Genomic DNA, 14,774 nt, shown 5'->3' on the forward strand with positions numbered 1-14,774 from the left:
AATATAAAAGGTACTTTCCACTGCCACCAGCCAAAACTCGATCAGGGGGGACGGAGACGTGCTCCCTCGACTAACAGACCCCGGGGCATGCTCCGACCAGTACGTCCACAATATGATGGTTTGTACTGGTTTCTGTTAATAATTTGGGACTAGTAAAGCCAATGGTGACTTTACATGCCCTGGGAGACAGAAGTCAGTCCCAGGGTATGGAGTCTATGGTGGGGTGTCACTATGACACCCCTGTGTTACTGCACGGAGGGTGCTGTGTAACACACATAGGAAAAACGCATGAGACCCTATGGAGTAAAGGACCCCATAGCCCATAAAACACATTACCAGTCAAAGGAATACCATTAATCATGCCCAAGAGTGGGAGGAAAAGAGTCTCACTCTTGGCAGGAGGAAAAAAGAAACTCCAGAAATCCAGCACAGCTGCTGGGGGACTCACTAGGTTAGGAAATTCAGCCTAAAGAGAGAATTCTCCCTAACAAGGAGCTCTCGCTCCCTCTCTCTTCCCCTCTCTCCCCACCCACCCTCTTTCCCATCCCACCTCCCCCTTCTTCCCCCTTTCTCCCACCTTCTCTCCCCCTCTTGCTTTCTCTCCCCCTCTGATGAGATTCATTCTGCTATTCTTCCTTTGCTCTCCTTCCCCCAGAAGCTCACTGTCTCTGCAGCACAACCGCGCTGGTTCTCTCTAGGCTAGGCTACTGCAACAGCCTCTTTCTAAATCTGCCTGCTACTACTCTGCGCCCTCTACAACTCATCCAGAACAGGACTGCGATTGTCCTTGGCCTCAAGCCCAGGCATCTTATCTCTCCAGCCCTGAAATCTCTACACTGGCTGCAAGGATTAAGTTCAAGACCCCCTGCATTGTCCACAAGGCCTTTTGGGGCTGGGTCCGCAATACCTTCAGCTCTCCCTTCGGAAATACTTTCCTACTCTAGCTCTACGCTCCTCCACCAACAACTCCCTTCGGGTCAGGTGTTTCTCCAAGCAACGATTCAGTGGTAGATCTTTTTTTTTTTTTGGCCCGGGCCTCCCTCTGGAACAGCCTCCCTGCCTCTATGAATCTTGAGGAGAACCATCTTCGGTTCCGGAAGCACCTCAAGACCTTTCTCTTTGCTTCTGCCTTCTCTCTTCCTCTCCCCTACTGATCTTTGTCTGGCTACCCTCTGAATTGGGGCCGGATCCCTGCCCAGCCAGCTGCCTACCTTCACTGCCCTCTGGCAACCCCTGCACTTGGGTCTGTATCTGCAACCCTACAGTCCCCTTATCTGCGCTTATTTTTCACCCTTGTCTGCACCTAATTCTTGCACTTGCCACCTGCTGGCCGCCCTACCGGTTGTTTTATCCCATGTTCAGCACTTTCAACACCTCTCCTGCCCCTTGCACTTCCCCCTTCCCTCTCCTCTGCACTTGCGCATTCTCAGTGTCATTGGGCCTAGTAAGATCATTGTTTTATCCCTCATCGTACCCCTCCCTTGACTTGTCATCCCCTGAAAGACATGTGTGTGGGCGCGCTATTAATAAAATATCAAATCATATTTGTGTATAAAACTCATTAGCACCAGGATACTGCTCAGTTTGTACCCAAGAAATCTTCTAACATGATGTTTTACTGTAAAGCTGATGCACAAATGAAGCTTAAGTCACACTGAGGGTCCGCACCAGATGACAACTTCTAGACAGAAAACAAAAAAAAGTCCCAATCCACAAATGGGGTTCACCAGGTGTCCCGGGAGCCTCGCTGAAGCTAGCAATCCTGGGGAGGAGACCCTGGTCACCCTCAGTCGCCATTGCATGCCAGTTGGGCAGACGCACAGTGCCAACTCTAGTTGCTCACTTAATGTGTGCCCTGGTTCACATACTTCGCTCATCACCTTTAGCACTCGAATGCAGCTATCCCCACGATAATATTCGGCCTAGCTGCACACGTCTCTCTCTCATTCTCTCCAGGCTACCTCTATGCACCCACCCAGCCACCCACCCACATGCCTACTCAAAATGGGTGTCTAGCAGGGACTTGGTGTGTGTGCAGGAATACCTTCGAAATCAATAAAGGATCCTGAATTACAAAGGGAGTCCAACAAGGCCTCCTCTCTCATACAGTTGGTAACAGCTAGGCTTCGAGAGTCCACAAAGAGGGCAGAGATGATTGCCCAAGAAGAGGGACTAGACACTCCCAAATTCCACATCAGAAACGGAAGACCTCCTCCGGCGTAGGGTAATCACCACCATCTAATACTTAAACCAGCTACCTGATAAGTACACCCTATTTCCCTGATCACTTAAAGGCTACAAGGTAAGCCATCCCAGGAAGCAGAGTCCGACCGAGAACCCCAATTTCAGCTCACACACCTGAATCCATTTTCACCAGAGGCAGGCAGGTGGGAAGCCAGCACTATAAAAATCTGTCACCTGAAGTGTTTGGAGTAGGATCTGGGGACTGGACTGAATCGGTTTTGGAGAAGGCTGGAGAAAGGAGTGTTAGGGAGAATTCTCATAAATGTGCTAATTCCCTTCACCTTAGAGACCCCCAGCAACTTTGCTGGATTTTTGAGGACTTGATTTTCTTACCTGGAAAGAGTGTGAGCCTTTTTTTCACTCTTTCAAGTATTTTGATGTGAGTTTTACATTTGTGTTCTTTGATTATGGAGTTTTAGATAACTCCATAGGCATCATCTTTTCATGTGTTTTACAAAGCACCCTCAGTGCAGTGACACAGGGATGTCTTTTTAGACTCCCCAAAGGTTTAAATACCTTCTCTGGGATAAACTGTTTCCCAGAGATTGTACAGTGAAATTGACTTTGCTAGTCTTTCAAAATTCCCAGACCGAGCACACACCATCTTACAATGGAGTGCTGGAGGGGTTGCATAGTATCCCCTGTGTCTAAATACTCCTGTAGCAGTCAAATGCTACCCTTTCCTATTGAAAAGGCTGGTGGCAGTGGTTTTACAACGAACTACCATGATTTCTCCCACCCGCAAACACCAATAGCTAAAAATCACAGGTGCCATGTTTTTCAAGATGGCGCCTTAAGCCCCTTTGTTAAACAGGTCTTCTTTTTTTTGCCCTTTCTTTTTGGAAAGGTCCTTCTAGTGTTTGTCTCTGCGCGCCAAACCAGGTTTGGTACCTTCGTATGGACTGAAGACCGCCTCTGGCGCCTGAGTGTCTGGGGTGGGCAGGTAGGGAGGGAAGTGCCCGAAACTTCCTGTGCTTAGTCTCCTAGGAGACCCAAATGCACTCTGGCGTGATTGGCTGACTGGCTGTCCGGCAAGGACAGCCACCCTGCTGGGTGAGTGACAGCCTGGCTGGAATGAAAGGGAGAGAACTGTTTAAAAGGCGAGTCTCCAGGACTGTAAAGCAGTCGACCACTGGAACGAAAGAACCGAAGACGAACTAGAAGAGGACGGCTGCTGAAACTCCTGGACCGTTGATTTACCCGGTGAAGCCCTGCTGCAGGACCGAATTGCCAAGTTCATCTTGACAGAAGCCCCTTCAAGGACGACTTTTTCCTTTGAGTTGGTGGGACCAATCGACTCGTAAGCCACCTGGATACCATTCTCAAGGCTAGTTGGGATTAACCAGGCAGATGGACACCAGTTTGTGCGCTTTAATCTACAGCTACTGGAACTGAAGTGACTCCATCTTGTTAGCTTTTTCGACTATCCCGTGCAGTGCAGGAGTCCCCCGACGTCCTCCCTCTTGTCCCCACGACTGAGGTTCAGGAACAGTGAGATCTGCAGGACCTGCCAGGAACCACCGTCTTCAGCTACATTTTGTTCTTCATACTAAGGTACTGTGCCAACCCGATTGAGGGAACTCCACTCTCGCGGTGAAAGTTTGTGAAACTTTCCCAACTTGCAGGCCTAATCAGCTTGTCACCTGCCATGATTCATTTTCGCCTAAACTGCTTCTAAGAACTTTCGCAAAGACTTTACCGTTTGATACCAGAACTGCTCTTTCCTATCCGTAACACTAGCCCATTGACATTGGCCTGGCCTATTGACTTGAATTGAACTCTTCTGGTGAACTGAAACTATTTGCACTGTCTAAGTATATGTGATCTATTTTACTTAGCTTGTCCCTTTATAACTGGACTGCCATTTGGCTCCTATTTCAGGGTAGCTCAAACTGTCTTAAAAACCTTAGAATTCTGTATTGAAGTCTATTGGGGTATAATATTAATATGCCACTTCTAGTGAAATGTTTTCTAAATGATTGTGTAATAAATTAATAAGTGTTTTTACCAAGAAACCTTGACTGTAAGTGTCTACTTGAACCACTGTGATTGAAAGTCCTCTGTGTAACTACTTGTACTGCTCACATTCACTCTTGAGATGAGCCTTGCTGCTCCGCTCGCTACCAAAAACTGTGTGGTACAGACTTATACCAAAGGTTGGTTTGGCTGACACCTGTAGTCCTAATTGTGTGTAGTGGTCCCAGAGGGTACTGCCTGCAATTCTGCCTAACAAGGAGCAAGAGCAGTGTAAGCGGGATTAGAAGCCTGGGAGTTTGAAGGAGGATTGGAAGCAGAAAACAAGGAGCAACAGATGTGGCAAAAACTACTAAACGGATGGAGGTTGGGTAAATTGATTAGGGCATGAGGTTTAACAGCAGGAGAAGCTTGTCAGGCTGATTAGGTGGTTAACCTCCTCATCTTTAACAATGACACAAACCTTCTGCTGATGTTTGAGTGCCAGGGAGTGATTGTGGAGGTTTAGAAGATTACTGAAGTCTATAAGGAGGAGTTGGTGGATCTTCAGAAAGAGTACATCATATTATGACCATTAAAATAAATCTAAAAAAAGAAGAGGACATTGATAAACTTCAGGAGGAGGGTTAGAGAGCTGATTAATGATGGAAGTGAACGGTGTGTAGGATCAGGAGGAGTAAGATAGAGAACATCAGACTGAGGAAGTGTTCCAGATGGTAGCCAGCCTGTTTATGAAGGTTCTGGCAGGCGACACCGTCCGTATGCGGGTGCAGAAGGTGTTGAGAGCACGCAGGATAAGGAGGGTTATCTGCGAAGGAGAGTGGCACCAGGATTATACAGCTCACAGATGGTTACAGCAGGGAAGAGCATTGGAAGATAGATTAAGGTTTGGTGCAATACTGAATGCGCAGATGGACTGCTTACTCCTAGAAATAAGGGCATGAGACTCCAGGGGGTGGATTAGAGGGACCCATTTCTCTAGCTTGGGGGCTGACTGAATCCTCACAAGAGTATTCGGCTACTCCCTCACCTTGCCGAGCACACTTGGGCTGTGCTCCTGGGCCTGGGTGCCATGCCTGACGCAGAGTGCTTATTCTTAGGATATGCTAGTGTGTGCACTTCCCAGGGGGAGACTACCAACGACACTTCTGCCATGAAGTACCAATTCAGCCCGCCCAACAGTAAACCAGCAAGGACAAAGGCGAAAGAGAAGGTGTAAGAAAGCGGAATTGTCCATGTGAATCCAAGACTTGCCTGAGCCGCCAAGTCCTCCAGGACCGTTTCGGAACTTTCAGGTACCCTGCATTTATTATTGGACATACTGGCCCTTTTCAGAACAGGCCCACTCAAGAGCTATGATTTAGGTCTGTGTCTGTTATGATCACCTGTCAAATGTGTGACACGAACTTGTGCTGGTTCTTAGCATTCAGAAACCTGTTCCTTATGCAGTCGTTGAAATAAGCCACTAACGTTTCACAACTCTGGATTTAACCAATGTCTGCACAACTGAAGTGTAGTCCTGTTTGCTACCGTCCAATTGTAGTGCGACTTTAATGTCTGTGTCCTGTCCCCGTTTTTTATTTTAACCATCTGGTCCCCCTATCTTATGTCACACATTCTTGGAAAGCTGATTTTCCTCCCAAGAATCAGACTGATTACTGCGGAGGGACTGCTTGCCGATAGTAGTAAGAGGGGCATTTGCTCATGCTGCAACCTGCGGGGCAATGCAACTAATCCAAGCGTTCATTTTGTTATCTCATTTGTTAAACACATGTGAAACTACTTTCTTGTTTTGAAGCACATCTTTGGGGAATATTTCTTTTTGTCATTTGCAAGTTATTATCTCCAGTGACATTATTAGCGAGATGTTTACCCACATCATGGGGAAATCTGTAGTGAAACTGTTTTACGTTGGTAATACTGAGTGTTTACAGGGGTTATCGTGTTCACGATTCTGTCTTTCCCATTTATTTCACGTTTTGCCTCGTTAAATATTTAATCTGAACCGTATTCTTTTTAAGGTGCCATTTTATAGAGGCGAAAGAATTACATTTGATGTTGCTCCATCTAGACTGGATTTCACTGTGGAACACAATAGCTTGAAAATTGAGGTAAGTTTCGAAACTGTAAGCCATGTATGGGGATTCTAAACTGATAATTTGTTTATACTAGCAAGTGAAGTCCCAGAAATGGCTAAAGATACGAGTGTGGATTGTTTTTCAGATTGCACAAGGTGCATAATAATTACAATTGGTGTTATGTTTGAATGTGGTTCCTATTAGTGTTAAAAACCGCTAGAAAGTGTCTCGGCCACAGAAATCTCCTTTCCTATTTGTTTTTTTGTTTGTTTTTTAAAAGCTTTATTTCAATCCTTTTTTTTTCATCACAAACTATAGTGATGTTCAGCTAAAAAAGCGAGAACAGGGCTCTATTAGTATGTCCCCTAAACACCTTTGGATTCTGCAAAACCAGTTTGTGCCTCTGATCTGGAGGTTTGCTCTACAGTTCGTTTTTACCGGATTTAATCACAGAATCGAGCTTTTCATTTCCTTGTACCTAAACATGGAATTCCATATACTTTAACTTATTTGTAACTCATAAACTACACAATTATTTTTGTAGTTTACAAAGTTTCTCAGGAGCCTCAGAAACTCGGAAAGAAAAACCACAGCGTTTTCCAACACAACCGCGTTGTTTCTGCCTGAATCTGCTTTCCCATTTGGGGCTCTCGGGAGCGAGAGCCCCAAATGGGAAAGCAGATTCAGGCAGAAACAACGCAGCATTTAGCATTTCCCATTTGGGGCTCTCCGAGAGCCCCAAATGGGAAATCAGCTGTAGGCAGAAACACTACGCGGCATGTAAACACAACCGCGTTGTGTTTCTGCCTGCTGTGGCTTTCACTTTGGGTCTCCGGTGCTCCCCTGGGAGCACCGAAAACGCTGTGGTTTTTCTTTCCGAGTTTCTCAGGCTCCTCCGAGCCGGAGGAGCCTGAGAAACTTGGAAAGAAAAACCGCAGCGTTTTCCAACACAATAACGTATTTATGTTTGCGGTCGCTTCAAAAGCGACCGCAAACATAAATACAATGTTTTTAAAGCTGCGGTTTTATTTCTAAGTTTTCCGGGCTCCTCCAGCCCGGAAAACTTAGAAAAAAAACCCCAGCTAGTGCTTATTTTTTTTTTCTAAATAAATAGCACTTACCGAGATTCAGCTGCAGCTTTCCTGCTCTGGTCTCCGGAGCTGGCTGGCTTTTCCTTCATTAGTGCCGCAAAAGTGCCGCAAAAGCCAGCACAGGAGGGCATCCATTTCACAAAATGGATGCGCCCATGTGCTTGCTTTTGCGAATTTTGAGCTTGAATAGCTCAAAATTTTACATGGAAGTTTTAAAAAAGAGAATGCTAGTATTTTTTTTTTATGTTGCTTATCTATTTTTTTAAATAACATTTTGTAACATTTTTTACTAGACCATGCCTTTTAAGGTTGTGTGTAAAGTTCAAGATACTCTTAACTGTAGAACGTGTAGCATTTATCTTCTGTTAACATGTCCAGTTAGTCAATTTGGGATTACAAAACCGATACACAGAAGGACTGATCTGTGGCATGTACATTTGGATTGTGCTGCTTTTAAGACCCTTATCAGGACTGGCCCTTCCATGCACAATTTGTTTTTAGCAAACCTGCAAAATTGCTTATATTTACCATAATTCAAAGCCTACAAATTGTCCATTTTTAAAATGTGAGTAATTAGGACAAATGGTGAAACATTACTCATTTCAGCAGATGGATGGTTCATGCATGTGTAGCATGTAGAATTAATGTTGGTCTAATTCAAAGCACGCAAACTTCATTAGAAAGGATCAACAAGGATCTTTTTTACATTCCTGCTTAGTATTTTAAGCCCGACTTTGGGCACTCCAAACCTTCCCAGCTAGTTGGTGTCCTCAAAGCACAACCACCTCTGCTAGTATATGCACTATGCAATTGCTTTAATATGGACTCTTTGCAGCTCATGAGCTCTGGGCTCTGCTCTTTATGCTGCGCAGAAGGATTTTTGAAAAAAGAATTATTTTACAATTCCCTAGCTCAAGTTGTACACATGCGGCCTCACTAGGAGTATGGCAGAGCAGTAAAATGTATCTGGCAAAGCTGCAACGTTAGTCCTTGCCAGTAGATGGCTATGGGGTGCAGCTGGTACTTTACCACCTGGCGCTGGTGGCTCCTTGGATCGAATGTATGTTTTTCATTTTATGATATGGCATTTATAACGCGCCTATACACAAGTGTTTCAAGGCACAAATATGGATAGACAGTTTAGGTTGCCTGGTGTAAATGCAGCATTCCGCAATTGCCTGAGGTGTGAACTGTGTATCAGAGCAATATTCTAGGATTTTCCCTTCCCCTTTATTCACGGTCTCCTACATCATCTACTCTCCACCCCCCTCACCCCACCCTTTACTTTTTAGCTAGCCTCCTTTCCCCCGATTTGTAGGACTTTCTTTCTTAGTTTCTTACTCTTCTCGACTCCCCCTTCCTTTCCTCACCGCCTTAATTTGTCCCTTTATTCTGTATTGCCTCTTTTCGTTCCTTACATGGTGTCTGAGACTTTCATGGTATTTCTGTTTGTTAGGCAAGATTTGGAGCAGTACCCTTTGGGTGCACTACAACAACCTTGACTTCCTGGCAATAGGAACCCAACCTTTGGTATATGTCTGTACTACACAGGTTGGTAGTGTGGATGAGCAGCCAGGCTTATCTCAAGAGTGGTCAATTTGAGCAGTAGGGGAGTTACAGAGATTCACAGTCACAAGTATCCAAATAAACACTTACACTCAAGGTTTCTTGATTAAACAATTATTAATTAATTTAACAGTCAGTTTGAATCGGCCTTCTTCAGAAGGGGCAATATAATAGTAAAACACAAATGCACTTCAAAATACACACTTAGTTTCTCTAAATCAGCAACTACCCATTTGCGATGGCACACACACTTCCTACACCCTCAGGTGAATTAAATAGCTATGACACTGTGACATTAATATATCACTGGTACCATTAGAGCAATACTGAGATGAGTGTTAAAAGTAAAGAGATTTCAGAATAAAACAAGAAATCACACAATTATTCGGAAGCGGGTAAGTACTTTTGAACCCCCCCAAATGCAAAGTAAATTAACCCTTTCCTGGAGAGAAGGTAAGACCCGAGAAGAGTCATTCAGGGAGCCAGACCAACCAATGTCAATTGGACAAAAGTCTAGGTGAGCTGAAACACTGCTTGCAGGCAAGTAAAAGTCTTGCACAATGTTTTAGAAGTCTTTGTATAAAAAGGGGACTCCAACTTCTATTCAGTGGCCCTTCGCAGTCTCAGCTCCTTGTGTCTCAGCAAATGGCACCACCGCGGACTCTGTACTTTCCTCGCATCTGGGGTCCAGCACTCTGTTGACGTGGCTCAAGCTTGGTTATTCCTGCTTACTGGGACTCTGGAGGATCTCCACAAGCTCGGGTCTGACTTAAAAGTGATGCACTCCGTTTGGTGTTCCTCTCCCTGGCACTTCGGTTCCAGCAGCGGAAGTACAGCCAGCTCTGAGAGGCTGTCCAAACGAGTTCACTTTGGAGTTGATTGGTCCCACCAACTCAAGGGGAGAAGTCGTCCTTGCAAGGTTTCTGTAGTCGAGGCGAATTCGGAGCTTCAGCACAGCAGCAGGGCTTCACCGGGCAAACCAACGGTACAGGAGTTGCAGCAGGCGTCTCTTCCAAGTTCTTCTTTGGATTCCTTCGTCCAGTGGTAGACTCTGCCTTCCAAACCAAAAAGCCTCACCTTTTATGCAGGTTTCTCCCATTCATTCCAGCCTAGCTGTCAATCACACAGCAGGGTGGCTGTCCGTGCCAGACAGCCAGCCGGCCAATCACCTTTGGGTGCATTCCTTAAACCAAGGGGATTAAGCACAGGGAGTTTCGGGCACCTCCCTCACTTCCTGCCCCTGCCAGACATACTTCAGCCAGAGGAGGGCTTCACTCGTGCATCCTGCCAAAGACAAAACAAACAAAGGGGCCAAACCTGGTTTGGCACGAGGAGAAAATCTCAAGAAGGACCTTTCCAGCAAGAAATGGCAAAAAAAGAAGACCGGGCCATTTGACAACATGGGCACCCATGGGTGCTTTACTGCAGCTGCGAACGCAGCCCGCGGTAAAAACACACAATGGTAGTAAAAAGAAAACCACTGCCACCAGCCATTAATTGTAGAAAGGGTGACATAAAAATGTTACATGAGAGACTATACAACAGGGATACTAAGTAACCTCTGCAGCACCCTATGGTAAGATAGTGTGTGCTGGGGTCTAGAAAGTTGCAAATTGTCAAAGTCAATTTCACTTCACTGCTCTTGGGAACAGTAGTTTATCCAAGAGAAGGTATTTAAACATTTGGGAAAACGAAGACTTCTCTGTGCCACTGCACTGAAGTTGCTGTGTGTGTCACAATGCAAAGATGCCTATGGAGTTTGTCAGACTCCAAAACCAAATAAGAAATGGTGTTTAGATCACAGAAAATTACATGAGAGAGTGGGAAAAAGGTCTCACTCCAGGTTAAAAATTAAAAAGTCGTAGAGTCCAGCAAAAGTGCTAGGGGTCTCTAAGGTAGAGAGGAATTTGCACATTTCTGAGAATTCTCCCTAACACCGATTATTGCACAAAACCTGAAAAGCTGAATTCACCTGCAAGGTGGTTATTTTTTAATATTGCCATCCATTCTGGCTGCTGCTTTACAGGTTTTTTCAAAGCAGTAAACTCCTTTCAGCCAGACCTGCAGTTTGTTAATATTCACAATAATTCAATAGCGCTCTGTTTCAGGTTTATTGTGATTCCTTTCGCGTGGTGGACTAGCGCACATGGAAACTGATTCAGTATGGATGTTGCCCAACCTGTCCAGTGGCCTAGTGCAAAAAAAAGGTTGGCGTTGGTTCCTATGGTTATTAGGCTGACCTCTAAAGGGGCGCTTCACATAGGTGCTTTCCTCACAGTTGTGCTTTTTTTCCCCCTTAGCCTACTTTCCATGTCATGGGCTTCTCGGTGACTGGCCGTGTTTTAAATGGACCAGAAGGAGATGGAGTTGCAGATGCCACTGTAACGCTAAACAGCCAAATTAAAGGTAGGATATGACGGTTGCTCTCATATTAAGTCTGTCCTTGTTAATATTCACATTAAAGTGAGGCTATGGTAGGTGATGGCTTTCATTGTCACAGATGCTTTTAGTTTGCTAAGTGTTATCAAAGTATGGGATTTGTAAATTGCCACACTTTGTATCACCTACCATTAAAATCTGAGTCATGTGTGCCTCATTCTGTTATAGTATTGTCCATTAATTTCCACTATATCAGATATTTGGAATGATTTCCTTTTTGTTTTCATTGAATAGGGCAAACTATTCAAGCCATTTACTAGAATAATGGTTTTTATTTCTTGTGATTGCTTACGAAAGTACATAATTATTATGACCTACAGAGGTAGCTTTAGACGCTGCTTGGTTTGCCAGACTCCTTCCCATGAGGCAGTAATGTATGGTTTAGATCTCCACCAAAGCATAAGCATTGGTGTTGTGTGTCCCATTATATACAGGAGAGAGGGGCTCACTCTAGTTCCCTGCACAGTTAACCTACTCAGCCACTGGTGTTCTCCTCTTACCGGTTTCTGTGCTCTTCACATCATAAGGGAGGCAGTCTTAGCTTGCAGCTCACAGCAAGTGCAGGTGTTCACAATCTATGATGATTCTGCTGCAAGGACTTCTGGTAGTTGTAGTGATCGGGTTTGCAAGGAACAAGCCCCCACCCAGTCCCACAGATGTGAAGAGCACAGAAGCCGGTAGGAGGAGAACACCAGTGGCTGAGTAGGTTAACCAAAAAAAATGAGAACCTGTGCAGTGCATTAACAGTTAGAGGAACTGCTGGAAACGCTAGGGTCAAGCAGCTGCAGGCCTTGAAACAGTGATTAAGGTTCCCTTCTAACACATTTACAGTGGCCTCCCAGCATTCCACTGTTTCAATTCAGTAAATAAACCCTCGGCAAGGAGTACATTGGTTGGTAAATTCCAGAGGACCACGAGTGGGCCATAACCCGGTCCCCTGCGGTGCTACCTGCTAGTGAAGCCCCCTTCCCAAGGGTGTTCTAGTTCTTAGCACTCCAGCCTGTGATCCATGGTGCCAGTGTTCGTTTTACAGATTGCAAAAGATGTCTTTGGAAAAATGGAGAGAGAAACTACCCGCAGCCCCTTCTCCATTTCCAAGGTAGCCGTGAATGGGACAATGCAGAGTGAGCTAGCTGGTGGCGGTGTGAGGCAGGTAACCAGGTTATTGTGGCGGCAGGATGTCTGGGATGCTGATCTGGGGAGGGAGAGGATGGCAGGGTAGGAGGGAATGAAGAAAGGCAGTAAGGGCTTGACTTAGACTGTGAAATGGAGACACGAGGAGGAAGGTGCCAGCCAGCAGGTGCTAACGCAGGCTTATATATGTGAACTAAGCAAACATACTGGCCCTTCTGATTGGCTCGCTTCTTCCTAAGTGCTGAAGATAGCTCAGTGGGTTAAGCGCTTGCTGCTGCGATGGGTGGGTGATTTGCAGGTCGCAGGTTCGAATCCCAGCATGTCAACTCAGCCATTCATCCCTCGGAGGTCGATAAATGAGTACCAACTTCGGGTGGGATGACAATGATGCATGTAAATGTTTTATGTACAGCGGTTGGGTGTAAATGCTATATAAATAACAAATCATTCATTTTAGCTAGCCATATCTGCCTGTATCCGCTGCAAAAGACTATTTGAATACCCTTTTGCGAGGAGTGAATTATATTTGTTTTTATCTAAAACATGATGACAATGTACCCGATTTTGCCACCCCATCCACTTTCTTGCATGCCTATCCATAGGTGGGCCTTTAGATTTTGGTTTTCAGTGTTTGCTCTGCTTGTAACATATACTTGTTCTTGGAGCGTTTTTTTCCCACTGTGTAAAGTAGATTGATATTAAGGTCTCAAGTGTAGCTTCAGTGTTTCACTGTGTCTTAAGTAATTAATGTGTCGTACGCTTGTTTTGCTCACCATGCTGTTTATTGTGTTGCAGTTACAACAAAGGCAGATGGATCTTTCCGCTTGGAGAACATGACCGCCGGAACCTACACCATTAAAGCTCAGAAAGACCATATATTCTTTGATTCAATTACAGTGAAAATTGCACCAAATACACCACAGCTGGCTGACATAATTGCAACCGGGTAAGAATGTGTAATTTCAATTGCTGCCAAGCAGCTGTGTTAAATGCTAGCTTAGTGGGCCCTGTTTATTATATTCTTTTCAAGAAATACCTGGCTGGAGATAGCTCAGTCTAAGGAGTGTTTGGTGGTTAATTGTTTTTGCATTACTTCTCCAAAAAAAGATTTTTCTTTCAGACTGAGATGATTTCTCTGTAGTATGTAAATTGCAGTGAGTGAGACTCAATCTGCTTGGTGCTTTAGATTTATACTTTACACTGAGCAATCATTTTCACTGCGCATCATTTTAGTATTGGAATTGTCGCAAGGAAAGTTACTCTGAATTCAGTGATACAGCCCCGGCTGTCTCTTACACCTCTGCATTGGAGAATTTACCCTACAATCTCGTCCTGGGTTTTGTGGTGAATCGTTCTCATGAAAAAAGTGCCATTTGAACAGCTTACATGCAACTGTTGCTTTACAGTTAATTTGCCAGTGCATCACTTGATAGTCGACTGCCACCACTACCTGTGAATGCTTACTGTTAGGGTTTTTTGCCAAAGTCCTGCCTGTGACAAGAGTTTAGAAATCCCACCTTGGATTAACAGGGGAGCACCCCTTAGGTTTAACCTGAACTATCCAAAGGTTTGGTAGCAACAGCTGAGCAGCCAGGCTTAGCTTAGGAGGGATGAGCGATGTAGAGAGGCACGCAGTACTCGGAGCATAAACTTAGTTCAAAGAAACACTTGCAGGCTAGACGTCATCTAAAAATACGCATTTATTTGATGTACCTTACTTAAATGTTATACATCTTCGTGTAAGTACTTTCACATGGTAGTATTAAACACATAATACTTGCAATATCCAAAGGATAAACAATACTTTACAACACTTGTAAGGTAATACAAAAGTGGTAGAAACTACTGAAACAAGTATGCAAACTTTAGACCAATTTGTATAACTTTAATTAACCCCTGCTTAACCTTTCTTAGGAAGTCCAACCCTTTTCTAGGTGAGTCTCAGAGTCAAGGGGGGTACTGGGGGCCAGTGACCAAGGGTTGAGGATGAAAAGGCAGGTAAGCAGTAGACAAGGCAGAGTCTCTGGAGATGTATTCAAGTTTACAGGTGAGTATCAGTTAGGTTTCTTTGGGGAAAGAGCACAAAGGTTTGTCCACCCCAGCATAGCTCAATGTGTAGGCCTGGTAGGGGGATGCAAGGAACAGCTTAACTGCAAACCTACGAAGCACAGGAACAACAAAGCAGGCCCCAGGTAAATATTATGGGCTGAACAGTACCTTGTAAGCGAGGAAGCTGGTGCAGCATGGT

General features: G+C 44.8%; 1 protein-coding gene across 1 annotated transcript in view; it reads left to right on the forward strand.

Moving 5' to 3' along the window:
* The window catches only part of LOC138569235 (BOS complex subunit NOMO1-like), a 1,101,991-nt gene that overhangs the window by 134,174 nt on the left and 953,043 nt on the right, over window positions 1-14,774 (forward strand). The window contains exons 9-11 of the mRNA XM_069647049.1: window positions 6,240-6,329; window positions 11,254-11,359; window positions 13,322-13,472. Coding sequence (XP_069503150.1) covers window positions 6,240-6,329; window positions 11,254-11,359; window positions 13,322-13,472 — 347 coding nt within the window. The remainder of the gene's footprint in view (window positions 1-6,239; window positions 6,330-11,253; window positions 11,360-13,321; window positions 13,473-14,774) is intronic.

Source organism: Ambystoma mexicanum, chromosome 2q, assembly GCF_040938575.1.
Source record: "Ambystoma mexicanum isolate Mex_15411 chromosome 2q, UKY_AmexF1_1, whole genome shotgun sequence".
Taxonomy (NCBI): domain Eukaryota; kingdom Metazoa; phylum Chordata; class Amphibia; order Caudata; family Ambystomatidae; genus Ambystoma; species Ambystoma mexicanum.